Below are 14,805 nucleotides of genomic sequence, written 5' to 3' on the forward strand. Positions count from 1 at the left end.
AGTAGAGTCTTGTGGCTGCACTTAAATATTACTCATATATCTATATTAAATTATTTATTTTCTATGGTTAGAGTAAGACTAAAAAAAAAGATGTGGTCTAGGATGTATACATTTCTATGCATCTTACTTTCATCACACACAATAAGAATTAAAATATTTAAATAAAGAGATAAAAAGAATTTATCACGTAACAAATTATGATAAGATAATTTGGTGGATACACAAAGATAGATATAGACCCAGATATATCTGAATATTTCTCATACCGATGCAACTCTTCTAATCATATGGTAAACTGTGATTGGACTATTGAGTGACTATAGAAAGATAGGTGGAATGCAGGATGCATTAGTGTATTTTTCATCTTTAATTACCACTAGTTACTAAAGGACAAAAATGCCCCTAGTAATTCATTTACCAAAAGAATAAAAAATCTTAGAAAAAGAAAAATAAAAATAAAAAGTATAACCACAAGGCTTATAAATAAACTCCATTGTTGCACCTTAAAATCAAAGCCCAGAAAGAAGAAGAAGAACAATAAAGCCAGAGAGAGTCTCAATGACAAGGAAGAAAGTGAAGTTGGTTTGGATTGCAAGCGATAATGCAAGGAAAGCCAGTTTCAAAAAACGAAGGCTCAGATTGTTAAAGAAAGTAAGTGAACTCACCACTCTCTGCGGTGTTTTCGTCTTTGCCGTCGTCAATGGCCCCGACGAGGACCATCCCGTCATCTGGCCATATCTCTCCGCCGCTCAACACCTCTACCGTCGCTTTCTCAGCCTTTCGGAAGTCGAACGCCAGAAGAAAATAATGAATCAAGAGACGTATCTCAAGGAACGCACCACCAAAGCTCAAGTTATGCTAAAGAAACTCATCAAGAAGAATCAAGAACTCGAACTCGATCTTCTGATGCATCAATTGCATCAAGGTCGTCATATTTCCCAACTTACCAACGAGGAACTTCTCGCATTGTTCTGGATGGTCGGAAAGTGGATAAGAGACTGCCGAAAACGAATCGAGTATCATCAAGAGGTTCATCGTCCTCCTCCTCCTCCTCCTGAATTTGTTCCTTTTAACTCTCCTCTGCTTGAAATAGGGAGCAATGAGATGGATCTGGTTGATAATGGAAGGAATTTGATGGATCAATGGTTTATTGATATGGTGATGAATTCAATTGATAAAATTGGGGGAAGTAGTAGCAGTATGGTAGAGGAGTTAGGGTTTGTTCAATCGGAAGTGAATATGGGTGATTTGATGAATGGAGGAAATTCGATGGTGGAAATCGGCGAATTAGGAGGAACGGAAACGATTATTGTTGAAGGAGATGGCGATGAGAATATTTTATTATCAGAGTGGAATTTTGGGGTAAATGACAATTTTGGAATGAGTGAGATTGAGAAGCTTGTGAACGACATTAATGCCGTTGGAGTTGAGGCTACTGTTAGTCCTATAGATTTCACTCACCAAGTGGGTTTTGGAATCGGTGGTGACGTCAACGATGGAGACCCTACGGGGATTCTGTATTTTGATGGCTGCTACTACCTCTTACCCTGCCCTTGACTCTCTTCCTTCCTGTTGTCTTGGTGAAGACTGTGGTAGTGGTTCTTTGCTTGGTTGATTGAATATCTCTTTCCGGCGGTGGTAGTGTAGGGATTGATATGAATGATGATGCAAAGATGTTGCTTCAAGGATTGTTTGAAAGTGGAATAAGCTGTAGCAATGGAAATGGAAATGGAAATGGAAATGGAAATGAAATTCAAAATGGAAATGGAAATGAGAATCAGAATAATGAAGGTGAAGACGTTGAAGATGATCTTCTAAGTAAGGAATGGCAAAACAACTTTACTCCATGATTGCTTCTTCTTAATTAAGCTCTAAATAATGGAGGAATTTGGGGGTTACTCCAATTTTCTCTCTCTATATATATATAAAAATATTATGATGGTATGAATTATGATCTAGTGTCTAAAGAAAATAGAATAATGTGTTAGTTTCTTATGAGTAGTTAAAATCTAGTTCCCTTTTTTAACTGTGGATTAATGAAAATATTAGGAGTAGTCTACTTAAGCATTTTTTAGAGATTAAAAAAAATGTATGATCATCATGCCTAATGATCACTATTTTAGTATTTGTCCAGATAATTCTGTATCAAGTTTGTCTAAGTTAATTGAGTGAAGTTTAAATTGTCTCTTTTTATAAGAATTTAAATATCTGATTTTTCATATATTATTGATGTATACTTATTTAGTGAATTCGGAAATTCGATTTTCGATCTCTCGCAATTTTTTTATAATATTTGGAATGGAAGAATAGAACATCTAGCTTCGAATTCATGAACTAGGTTTATTTTAATAAAATTATAAATGTTATTATTATTATTATTATTATTATTATTATTATTATTATTATTATTATTATTATTATTTTTTATTATTATTATTATTATTATTATTATTATTATTATTATTATTGTAACTCCCACAATGGTCTCACATGCATGTAATTACGAAAGATGGTGAAACGTGAGAACATGAGGGTGGCAATATTTTGGATAATTATTCTCTTTTGGCTTATTCTTGAAATTTGAGGAATATTCCTTTTAAATAATAATGGGTATATTTTTTTTAGGAATAATAATGGGTGTTTGAATCATAGAACAAATGTGAAATCTTATAAAAATATTATTAAAAAATGAGAATGACAGATATTTTAAATTAATCTCATTTTGAGGTATCGTCTTGTTTTGGGAGTAAAGAGAGACAATAATGATACGAAACAAAATTTAGTAATTATTTGAGAATATTTGTTGGTTACCCATGTGTTATTTTTACTATGTATATTAATATTAAAATATATTATTAATAATTACAATTATCTATTACGTTTTATTGATAACGAACGATATGGTATTTCAATAATTAACAATCTAAACAGTTCAAAAATGACGTAACTTACGTATCTAGTGTATTGGTTTTGAATGACATGATAAGATCATTGATTTTGTGATATTCAAATGACGCGTGCACAACGAGACATCATATTAATATAGAATATATCTAGTTAGAGTCTTCACACGCGACATCAATAAAAATAGTAACCCTAAAAAGCAACGACTTAAACCATCTAAACTTAAAAACATAAAGGTTGAAAAACATTTTTAGTCATTAACTTTTATGAAAACTAACGATTTAGGTCCTGTTTAGTAACTATTTGATTTCAGATATTTCATTTTTTACAATTAAGTTTAGTAAACATTCTTCTACATATTAATTTCTTTGTTTTGTTATTTAACTCAAATAAAAAAAAACTGAGCCAATTTTAAAAATAAAATAAAAGAAGGTAAGATTTGATTTTTGAAATCTTAAAATTATAAAAAGAAAAAAGAAAAAGAAAAAAGATTAAGACCTATCATTGTCTAACTAAAAGGGTAAAATAAAAATAAATGAATAAGTAAAGAAAGAGAAGATAAGGATGGGTTGGAAGTTAAAGATTAAATTAGAGAACATAAAATTCATAAAAGAGAAGAGTATTTAAACAAAGCTAATTTGGTTTTTTCTATTTCAGTTACAAATGATAGGCCCCACTATGGTAAAAACAAATTAGTTGTGTCTTTCGTTGGGTATTGTTCGTCTTGTTACAACACTATGGTCGTGATTAAACATATCAACATTAGAAGTTTTACTTTATGAATTCTTTATTTTAATGTTTAAATATATATATATACATATGTATCTTAATCAATTAAATTATAACAAAATAAATTAAATTATTTCAATTTTGTTGAGTTAGAAACTTTATATTTTATTTTATGTTATAATGAATGGGTCTTAAAGTTTGTTATGCCTAGACTATATACTGATTCATTATTGTTGTTAATGGATTCGTATATTATATTTATAAATCTATCCTATATATGAAAAAAAAATGTTATTAGGAAAAACTCTTTACCTATACATTTTGCCTTTATATTTTTAGTAAATTTATGTGTTACAATTTACCTATGGGACTCAACTTTTCATGTGTAGTTGTTCATTTAAAGAATAATGAAGGAGACGATTCAAATATTCCATTTCACAAAACATTTTAAAAAAAAAAAATTAGGTCGAATAGGTACCATTGGTACAACTCTCTAAGATGGAATGCCATAATATACAAATATTATAATAAAATTTATTAAATTATCTAACTTTTAAAAAAATCGATGATAATTATTAAAACAAACTATATCATATTTATTTATTGCATGCCAAACAAAAACCAATTGTTCTTTTTAAATTAGAAAAAAAATACTAAGTTAACAATAATTATATCAATTTAAATCCTAAACTTTCGTAGATATATCAATTTTACACCCTCCATACGTTCTTTTTAGGTAAATATCGTGTGAGACATATAATTTTCTAAACTCTTAAACATTCATAAACAAATCAATTTAGACTCTCAACTAAAACTTCTTTTGAAGAGTGTCCATGCATCAAGTTTAATCATCTATTTTATTAATTCAATATCTCGAAAAGTCTACACACGTATAAGAATGAAATGCATCGACAATTTTCAAATGTAATCTTAATAAAGGGTCTAAATAATTGATTCACTTATAATAATTTAAAAGATAAATTTAAAAAAGAATTATATAATTTTTACAATATTTTTCAAACCAAATCTTAAAAAAATGATTAATCGATAAATTTATTAAAGTTCAAGATTTAAATAGGTATAATTTAAAATGAAAATTCCTCCAAAATGGATTAAAGACAACATGATCTCACATGTTTCTTGAATAGCCCTCACATACATATGTATAGATTTCAAAATTTTCCACGTGGCCTATCATGCATGCAATTCTGAAAACTGGTGAGACATGTGTAAAGCCTGAACCCTAATTACTTTAAATAAGAGTAAGTAATGAGATGTCTCCTAATGAGTTAAATGAACCCATGTTTTAGGAGGGTTAGAGGCTGGAAGCAAGGAGAAATAAGCTATTGTGTAGCTAAGTGTAAACCCCGAATTCAAAGTGTCCTAAACAAGCATGTTTGGCTAAAGGAATATATATTAAATATCATATAAGTGAAAATTCATGTTATTTAAATAAGTTGTAGAGAAAGGAAAAGGAAAACACAAAATAAGGAAGCTCACTTATTGGTTTGACACGTGGCGATTAATTCTTGAATTTGGGAGGCGACAGGAAGATTAAAAGGGAAAATAAACTTCGAAAGTTTGGTTTTGGCAATCTACATGAGAAAATTTAGTGAAATCGGTGCCCTTTGAAATCTGGGAGAATTTAGATTTCAAAGTTGTCTTGCCGGAGAAAGATGGCAGGAGAAGAAGGATGGAAAGTGTTGAAATTACAAAAGAGACAGAATCTCGGGTTAATCAGGGCCCGAGGTGAATATTGAGAGCTCTGGGCCAAATTATAAGGAATTTATAGCTGAAATTTTAAGATAAGAAAGTTAACTCAATTCTAAACATGTTTGTAGAATGAAGTTTATTCAAAAAATGTCTGGATTTTGAGTTATGAATTTTTAAAATTGTAACAGAGAATTTGTGCACAAGCAGACAACTGCTTAGGAAGAATAAGGAAACAGCTCACTGTGGAGATTATAGCGAGATTTTGTGAAGAGGATCTCATTAATGAAGGAGATCTCGCTAATTTTGTGAAGAGGATCTCGCTAATAAAGAAGATCTCACGAATTTTGTGAAGAGGATCTCGCTAATGAAGGAAATCTCGCTAGAATTTGGGCTGGTATCGCTGACATCGCTGGTAGGGGATCTCGCTGGTGTCGCTCATGGAGATCTCGCTGGTGTCGCTTATAGGGATCTCGCTAGTGTCGCTCTAGGGATCTCATTGATGTCGCCCAGGGGGATCTAGCTAGTAAGGCAATCTTTTATGATGAAAGTTCCATTAGTAAATGAACAATTTGAGGTACTTTGCTAAGAATTCTAAGTAGTTTAACCGGGAATTATATCCTTTCAGGCCAAGAAGAGTTAAGAGAGGCGTATAACCCGTTAAGAGGCCAACGTACTGTGAGTGACTATATGATGAATTAACGTTTTAATGATTTAAAAACTATGGTTTCCTTGAAGTCCTTTCTCATGCTAAGTGTTGGAAACTATGATTTCTTTGAAGTTATTCTCATGCTAAGTGTTTAAATGAAGTGTCAAGCAACATATTTGTGAAACTGTCTCTCATGCTAAGTAAAGCATGTCTTCCATGGAATTGATATGATTTAAATATGTTATCTTTTCCAAATACTTTCACCATGTTTAAGTAACTCCATTTTTATGATAAACTAGTATGATGGATGAACTAGTATGATGATTTGAGCACTATGCCTTAGTGTTTAACCAAATGTTTATGACTAATTTTACTTAAAACGCGATACCGAAGGACATTTGAAAAGGTATCTGCCCAACCAGATACCGAAGGACATTTGAGAAGGTATTTGACCAACTTGGTACCGAAGGACTATAGAGAAGGTACCGGACCAACTTGATACCGAAGGACATTTGAGAAGGTATCTTAGCAACTCGATACTGAAGGACGTTTGAGAAGGTATTAGAGTAGAAGTACCTAAGGATACTGAAGGACAATGAGAAGGTATCCTAGTCAAGTACCTAAGGATACTGAAGGATAATGAGAAGGTATCCTAGTCAAGTACCTGAGGATACTGAAGGACAATGAGAAGGTATCCTAGTTAGGTACATAAGGTATGATGGTACTCAGTTATAACCACGTGCACGTAGGTAATACGACGTCGAGGGATTGAACAAAAGTTCTCCCCGACTAAGGTTGACGTTGAGGGTTAGATTTAGTTGTTCACTCTCAACTAAGGATAAAGGTAGTCGTATCTTCTCATAGACTAAAAGGATTGTTTGGAATTGCTAATGCTTATGAATGTTTATCAACGCATGATGTTACGAATATATGAGTTTTCGAAGTATGTTTTCCGTATCTAACACATTTCCATATCTAACACATGATAATAGTTTTACAGACTAATTCAACACGATTTAAGCCAACTTATTTTATAGAGTATGAAGCATGCGTTAGGGTTAAAACTAAGCTTGGTATGCTATGTTTATATACCTAAGATTGCTAAAGTACATGCGTTGATATTCCTAAACACAATGAAGAGGAGTACTGAAGGTAAGAAAGGTATATGAATAAATGTACCTAAGGTGTTGACGATACATAGAAACCTCCACGTACACGTGGGTAGTTTTGAAGGAGAGGCCAAGTATGGATCTCCTAGGCCATATACCAACAAAAAGAGACTAAAATATGGGTCTCTTGGCCGATAACAGATGTTAGGAGCTAGAGCGAAGTATACTCATTCTCAACTAGAGAATAATGATCTTTAATGGTGTTTAAGAGTGGTTATCAATGCTAATGTTTTAAGGAAATTGCTTGAGATGCCCATTGATATATTGAAAGAAATCGACGTAGGGATATCTCTTAGCCATAGTTTAATGTGAACAGGTCGAAGTAAAGGTCTCATACAGCCATGGTTTGGCGTTGGGAATTAGAACAATGAATGTTCATTCTCAACTAAGATTCAGGTTTCAAATGCAATGGTTTTAAAGGTTTTATGTACACGTTTGCTTGGAATACTTTAGTTTCAGTATTATGATTCCAAGCTTTCGATTTTAAGCATGCGATTTATATTTTATTAAGTCACTCACTGGGCTTCTAGTTCACGTTTTCAAATGTTTTCTTTCAGGTAACGGTCAGTTCCCAAAAGACTTTTCTGTTGCTGCTCTGCCACTCAAAGAAACAGGTTGAAGGAAGCGTAATCGAAGACCTGTATTAGTTAGTACACATATGTCTGTCTAGTGACTAGTATTCTTGATAGGGCTCACTAGGTTGTATAATCTATGTAAAATCAATGTTGTGAACCCTGTAATGGAAATGTGTTAAGCTTTGTGTTATTATGTATGTATTCAGGGTTTGAAATTATTTTAAGGTAAGTTAGGCAGTAAGTGCCAGAAAAAGGGTTGGTAACTGCTGCAATCACCATTCCGTCCAGGTTAGGAGGGTAATCGGGTGCGGAGTGTGACAACGTGAGACTGTGAGAGTTGTATTGTAATACTTTGGATTTAATTATTCTTCTTTTCGCTTATTCTTCAAAAGTATTTGAGGAATATTCTTTTTAAATAATATTATGGATAATTTGAAATTATCATATATATAAATATATATATTAAATCTGTGGATTGATGTTGTTTTACTTTATTTGAAAGAGAAAACAATTTAATAATTATTAAGAAAAAATTAACGATTATCTGTATATTATACTTACTATGTTTATTAATATTGAAATATATCATAAATCGTTGATCATATGTAATACTTTCATTGACAATAATGATATGATATTTTAATAATTGACCTTCTAAACAAGTCAAAAATGACGTAACTTACATATCTAGTACGTCGGTTTCAAAAGATACAATAAGAACATTTATTTCATGATATTCAGATGTCACATGCAGAACACGACATCATACTTTAATAGAATATGTTTAATCAGATTTCCAGAAGTGACATCGATAAAAATAATAATCCTAAAAACTAACAACTCAAAGCATTCACACTCTTAAAAGTTAAAACAATCTTAATCATGAATATTTATGGAAAGTAACAATTTAGTCTCTTGATCTTTAGTATGTAACAATTTAGGGTGTGTTTGGGGCGAAAACTATCCTAAGATTATAATAACTATCTTTTCCTACAGTAAATACTATTTTGTATTCCCCAATTAGTTACAGTCAACATTATTTCAAAACCCTCATTTGCTATAGTATTTACTATTTGTTATGGCTTTTACTATTTCACATTCATATCTTTTTATTCATTGCTACAGTGTTTACTATTTTCTTCTCAAATTAAAATAGTTTATACCTCAAACACATACTATTATAACCTAATTAAAATAATCTATACTCAACGCACAAAATATTATAACTTAATTATAATAACCTAGGACTATAATAACCAACTATTTCCCTAAACGCCATTAGCCTATGCACTTTTAAATACATAACGATTGTTCAAGATACGGATGACATCATTAAAAATTTCAAAATAAAAGTACTAAATTATTATAAAACTAAAAATATAGAGACAAAATCATGAGGTATTTTCAAATAAAGGAAAATGAACCAACTTATTTACAAATATAACAAAACGTTACTATCTATCAATGATAGACTGCGAGATTGATGTCCATCGTGATCTGTCGTCCATTGTAGATGTCTATCGCGATCTATCACTGATAGACAGTAATATTTTGTTATACTAAAAATATTTTCAAGAGTTTTACCATTTAAAATAATTACCCTTAAATTCATTACCCACTAAAATCTAGCAATTAAATTATTACTTTCATAAAATTCACTATCGTTTAATTGAGAAAAAAAATACATGCCTCGAAATTCACGAAAGGAAAGAAATCATATTACAGATCTCGGTACATTTCATCACTAAAGAAGAGAAGATATTTTAACCTTTGGTACTCATAGCCTTAAAATTATAAAAGATTAATAGCAATAAGAACAAAAGAAAAAGAGAAAAAGAAAATGTATTAATAGATTATAAAAAAAATTAAAAATAATAATTTTTTTTCACATAAAAACAAAGAAAAGAAAAAAACAACAGTTCATCAACCAATTGTCTCAATATCAATTCAAACTTAACCGTAATTCCCATTTCACACCTAATATAATATATAAATATATATTTTTGGCATCATAAATAATAATAAAGTTTGTTTTTAGTTAAAATGACAACTCATAATGATATAGTAATATTTAATTTTGGGTTAATTGCTTTATAACTACCCCTACTATTACAGATTTTCCTTTTGACAACTCATCTTTATTACCAATCACAATTCCAATGTTGACCGACAAAAATATGAATTTTTATTTCAAAAATAAAATTTTTAAAGTTCTTTATAACTTTGTAGGGTATGAATTTTGTATAGCTTTTTTGATAATTCTATTTCTTTTTCCTTTTTTTTTTAAAGTAAGGTTTGGTAGATTTAATGATTTCTCTAAAGGAGTTTAATTATATAGGCTACACAACATTTGCTTATAATTAAACATCAAATTTAGGTTTTGGTTAATAATTAGTTTTTTTTGGATTTTAAGCTTTGAAAATTATGTTTGTTTTCCCCTAATTTTTTTACAGTAATTTTCATCTATCCTTAAGAAAAAATTGCATTCATAGCCAACTTTGTGTAGCTCACTCTATCATCCGGCTACAATTTGCCAAAATGAACATAGCTTCAACTGGCAAAGTGTTTGTATTATTATCCTCAAAGTGAGAGATTCAACTCCCTTACCGCACATATTGTAACACCAGGATTGGACTACCTCTTATGGGTGTGTAACCGCTCGTTCTTTCTTCCTAAAAAAAAAAAAAAAAAATCATAGTTTGTCACACGATCAACTCTTCTCATATATACATATATACACACTTGGGTGCATCCCGTGTTGCACTCATTTTTGTACAACTCACTCGAGTATCATACTGATACAACTTTTTTAATCATATGGTAAACTATGATTGGACTATTGGATAGCTACAGAAAGATAGGTGGAATGCAAGATGCAGTAGTGTATTTTTCATCTTTAATTACCACTAGTTACTAAAGGACAAAAATGCCCCTAGTAATTCATTTACCAAGAGAATAGAAAAACTGAGAAAAAGAAAAATAAAAATAAAAAGTTTAACCCCAAGGCTTATAACTCCATTGTAGCACCTTAAAATCAGAGCCCAGAAAGAAGAGGAAGAACAAGAAAGCCAGAGAGAGTCTCAATGACGAGGAAGAAAGTGAAGTTGGTTTGGATTGCAAGCGATAATGCAAGAAAATTCTGTTTCAAGAAACGAAGGCTCGGATTGTTAAAGAAAGTAAGTGAACTCACCACTCTCTACGGCTTTTTTGCCTTTGCCGTCGTCAATGGCCCTGACGAGGTCCATCTCGTCATCTGGTCATCTCTCTCTGCCGCTCAACACCTCTACTGTCACTTTCTTAGCCTTCTGGAAGTTGAACGCAAGAAGAAAATGACGAATCAAGAGACATATCTCAAGGAACGAGCCACCAAAGCTCAAGATATGCTAAAGAAACTCATCAAGAAGAATCAAGAACTCAAACTCGATCTTCTAATGCATCAATTGCATCAAGGTCATCATATTTCCCAACTCACTAACGAGGAACTGCTCGCATTGTTCTGGATGGTCGGAGGGAGGTAAGAGACTGTCAAAAACGAATCGAGTATCATCAATAGGTTCATCGTCTTCCTCCTCCTCCTATTGATTTTGTTCCTTATAACTCTCCTCCGCTTGAAATAGGGAGCAATGGATGGATCTGGTTGATAATGGAAGGAATTTGATGGATCAATAGTTTATTGATATGGTGATGAATTTGAATGATAAAATTGGGGGAAGTAGTAGCAGTATGGTGGGGGAGTTAGGGATTGTTCAATCGGAAGTGAATATGGGCGATTTGATGAATGGAGGAAATTCGATGGTGGCTATTGGCGAATTAGGCGAAATGGAAACGATTATTGTTGAAGGAGATGGCGATGAGAACATTTTGTTATCGGAGTGGAATTTTGGGGTAAATAACAATTCTGGAATGAGTGAGATTGAGAAGCTTGTGAACGACATTAATGGCGTTGGAGTTGAGGCTACTGTTAGTCCTATGGATTTCACTCACCAAGTCGGTTTTGGAATCGATGGTGACGTCAATGATGGAGACCCTATGGGAAGTCTGTATTCCGATGGCTGCTACTATGGCGACGGTGGTAGTGTAGGGATTGATATGAATGATGATGCAGAGATGTTGCTTCAAGGATTGTTTGAAAGTGGAATAAGCTGTAGCAATGGAAATGGAAATGAGAATAAGAATAATGAAGGTAAAGACGTTAAAGATGATCTTCTAAGTAAGGAATGGCAAAACAACTTTACTCCATGATTTCTTCTTCTTAATTAAGCTCTAAATAATGGAGGAATTTGGGGATTACTCCAATTTTCTCTCTCTCTATATATATAAAAATATTATGATGGTATGAATTATGATCTAGTGTCTAAAGAAAATAGAATAATGTGTTAGTTTCTTATAAGTAGTTAAAATCTAGTTCCCTTTTTTAAGTGTGGATTAATCGAAATATTTGGAGTAGTCCACTTAAGCATTTTCTAGAGATTAAAAAAAAATGTATGATCATCAGGGCTAATGATCACTATTTTAGTATTTGTCCATATAATTCTGTATCAAGTTTGTCTAAGTTAATTGAGTGAAGTTTAAATTGTCTCTTTTTATAAGAATTTAAATATCTGATTTTTTATATATTATTGATATATACTTATTTAGTGAATTCGGAAATTCAATTTTCGATCTCTTCCAATTTTTTTATAATATCTAGAAGGGAAGAATGGAAGATCTAGCTTCGAATTCATGAACTAGGTTTATTTTAATAAAATTGTAAATGCTTCTGTTGTTGTTGTTGTTGTTGTTGTTGTTGTTGTTGTTGTTGTTGTTCTTATTATTATTATTATTGTAACTCCCGCAATGGTCTCGTATGCATGCAATTGCGGAAGATTGTGAAACGTGAGAACATGAGGGTGGCAATATTTTGGATAATTATTCTTCTTTTGGCTTATTCTTGGAATTTGAGGAATATTCCTTTTAAGTAATAATGGGTATATTTTTTTTAGGAATAATAATGGGTATTTGAACCATAGAACATATGTGAAATCTTATAAACATATTATTACAAAATGAGAATGACTGATTTTTTAAATTAATCTCATTGTGAGGTATATCTTGTCTTGTTTTGGGAGTAAAGAGAGACAATGATGATACGAAACAAAATTTAGTAATTATTTGAGAATATTTATTGGTTACTCATTTGTTATTTTTACTATATCTATTAATATTAAAATATATTATTAATAATTACAATTATGTATTACATTTGATTGATAACGAACGATATGGTATTTCAATAATTGACATTCTAAATAAGTCAAAAATGACGTAACTTACATATCTAGTACGTTGGTTTTGAATGACATGATAAGATCATTGATTTTATAGTATTCAAATAGCGCGTGCACAACAAGACATCATATTATTATAGAATATGTCTAGTCAGAGTTTCCACACGCGACATCGATAAAAATAATAACCCTGAAAAGCAATGACTTAAACCATCTAAACTTAAAAACATAAAGGTTGAAAAAACATTTTTAGTCATTAAATTTTATGAAGACTAATGATTTAGGTCCTGTTTAATAAATACTTGGTTTTTTAAAATTAAGGCTATAAATTTTTTTGCTTTGTTATTTGTATTTTTACTAATATTTTTAAAGTAAGGCTATTAATAGTTGATTAATCGATAAATTTATGAAAATTCAATAAACTTATCATTAACTTTAAAATTTATACATTTTTTACATAGACGACAATTATATATACATATATTTATTTTAGTTTTATTTGATTTCATTATATTTTGGATAGTTTTTTCTCTAAAAACTCCTAAAAATAGTTGTTTTAGCATTTTAGTAAAAAATTCATTATATAAATTGAAATTGAGATATTAATTTTAATTCAATATATGCAAATAATTAAATTTGACTACTTCACCCACCCAGTCTCCCAGTCTACTAAAAAAAATATCATGCCAAAAGTAATAAACAAAAATGCTTGTCTATTGAAATGGATTTTGTTTTTCTTATATATATATATATATATATTAAAGACTATGAAAACCTAATAAAGATTAAGACAAACTAATTTAAAGCAGTGAAACAAACTATGGTTTAACTTTAATAGGTTCAGATATGATTCTAACACCAAGCATTTAATAGGAATAAATGTCTTTTCTAAACCAGCCACAACTCTAAATTCTCCTCCATTTTCCACCCTTAGTTTTTGTTTCTTTCTCTTCTTTTCCTTTCTACTTGTTTACTTTGTATAAATCTACACCCGCCAAAAAAAAATCAATTTATTTTTTCTTTTTTAAAATTAATTTTATATAATATATGATTTGATTTTAGTAGTATTTTGGTCCACAAGTTTTCCTACTTGACATTTTAACCTTTATTTTAATTTTTTTATATATTTTTTTGGCCTCATTTGTCTCTAGACCCTACCATTGTCTAACGAAAAGGGTAAAATAAAAAAATAAAAAAGCAAAGAAAGAGAAGATAAGGATGGGTGGGAAGTTATATGATTAGAGAGCATAAAATTCACAAAAGAGAAGAGTATTTGAACAAAGCTAATATGGTTTTTTCTAATTCAGATACAAATGGTGGGCCCCACTATGGTAAAAACAAATTAGTTGTCACTTTCATTGGGTATTGTTCGTCTTGTTACAACACTAGGGTCGTGATTAAACCATGGGGATATAAATGTTACAAGTTTTACTTTATGAATTCTTTATTTTAATGTTTATTTTGGTCTAAGTTATTTTCTTAATCTTTGGATTTTCGAACTCTATGATTTTAAGGTCCGATGGATGGATGACCTAAAATTAAAGTGAAAATAGATTGTATGTCTTCTTTTTCAAAATTAAGGGTTTTTGAAATTATTAAAATGGAATCTTGCGCATGTGGATTGATCTTTTGATCTCGTTCTTAGCTTTCCTCTTGTTGGAGGAGAAATTGCGGACCACCACGTCATTTGCTAAATTAATAATGGAATTTCGAAATTGTCAAATTTGTGACCAATTAAGAGTTAGCGTAAAACTCAAACCCTAATTACTTTTAAGTAATGTGATGTCTTCTAATGAGCTAAA

The 14,805-nt window shown here is 30.8% G+C and overlaps 2 protein-coding genes across 2 annotated transcripts; both read left to right on the top strand.

The window, feature by feature from the left end:
• The first annotated feature begins 558 nt into the window (after window positions 1–558).
• LOC150032889 (uncharacterized) lies at window positions 559–1,850 on the top strand. The gene is made up of 2 exons (XM_090306554.1): window positions 559–1,537; window positions 1,633–1,850. The coding sequence occupies exons 1-2, from the start codon at window positions 559–561 to the stop codon at window positions 1,848–1,850; spliced, it is 1,197 nt and encodes a 398-aa protein (XP_090162680.1).
• Window positions 1,851–10,819: 8,969 nt separating this feature from the next.
• On the top strand, window positions 10,820–11,405 carry LOC120090816 (agamous-like MADS-box protein AGL80). Its single transcript, XM_039048523.1, has 2 exons — window positions 10,820–11,250; window positions 11,354–11,405. Exons 1-2 carry the CDS (start codon window positions 10,820–10,822, stop codon window positions 11,403–11,405), a joined length of 483 nt encoding a protein of 160 aa, XP_038904451.1.
• Window positions 11,406–14,805: the final 3,400 nt, after the last annotated feature.

This window comes from Benincasa hispida, chromosome 11, assembly GCF_027475165.1.
Source record: "Benincasa hispida cultivar pf3 chromosome 11, pf3_genome.v1.1, whole genome shotgun sequence".
NCBI lineage: Eukaryota > Viridiplantae > Streptophyta > Magnoliopsida > Cucurbitales > Cucurbitaceae > Benincasa > Benincasa hispida.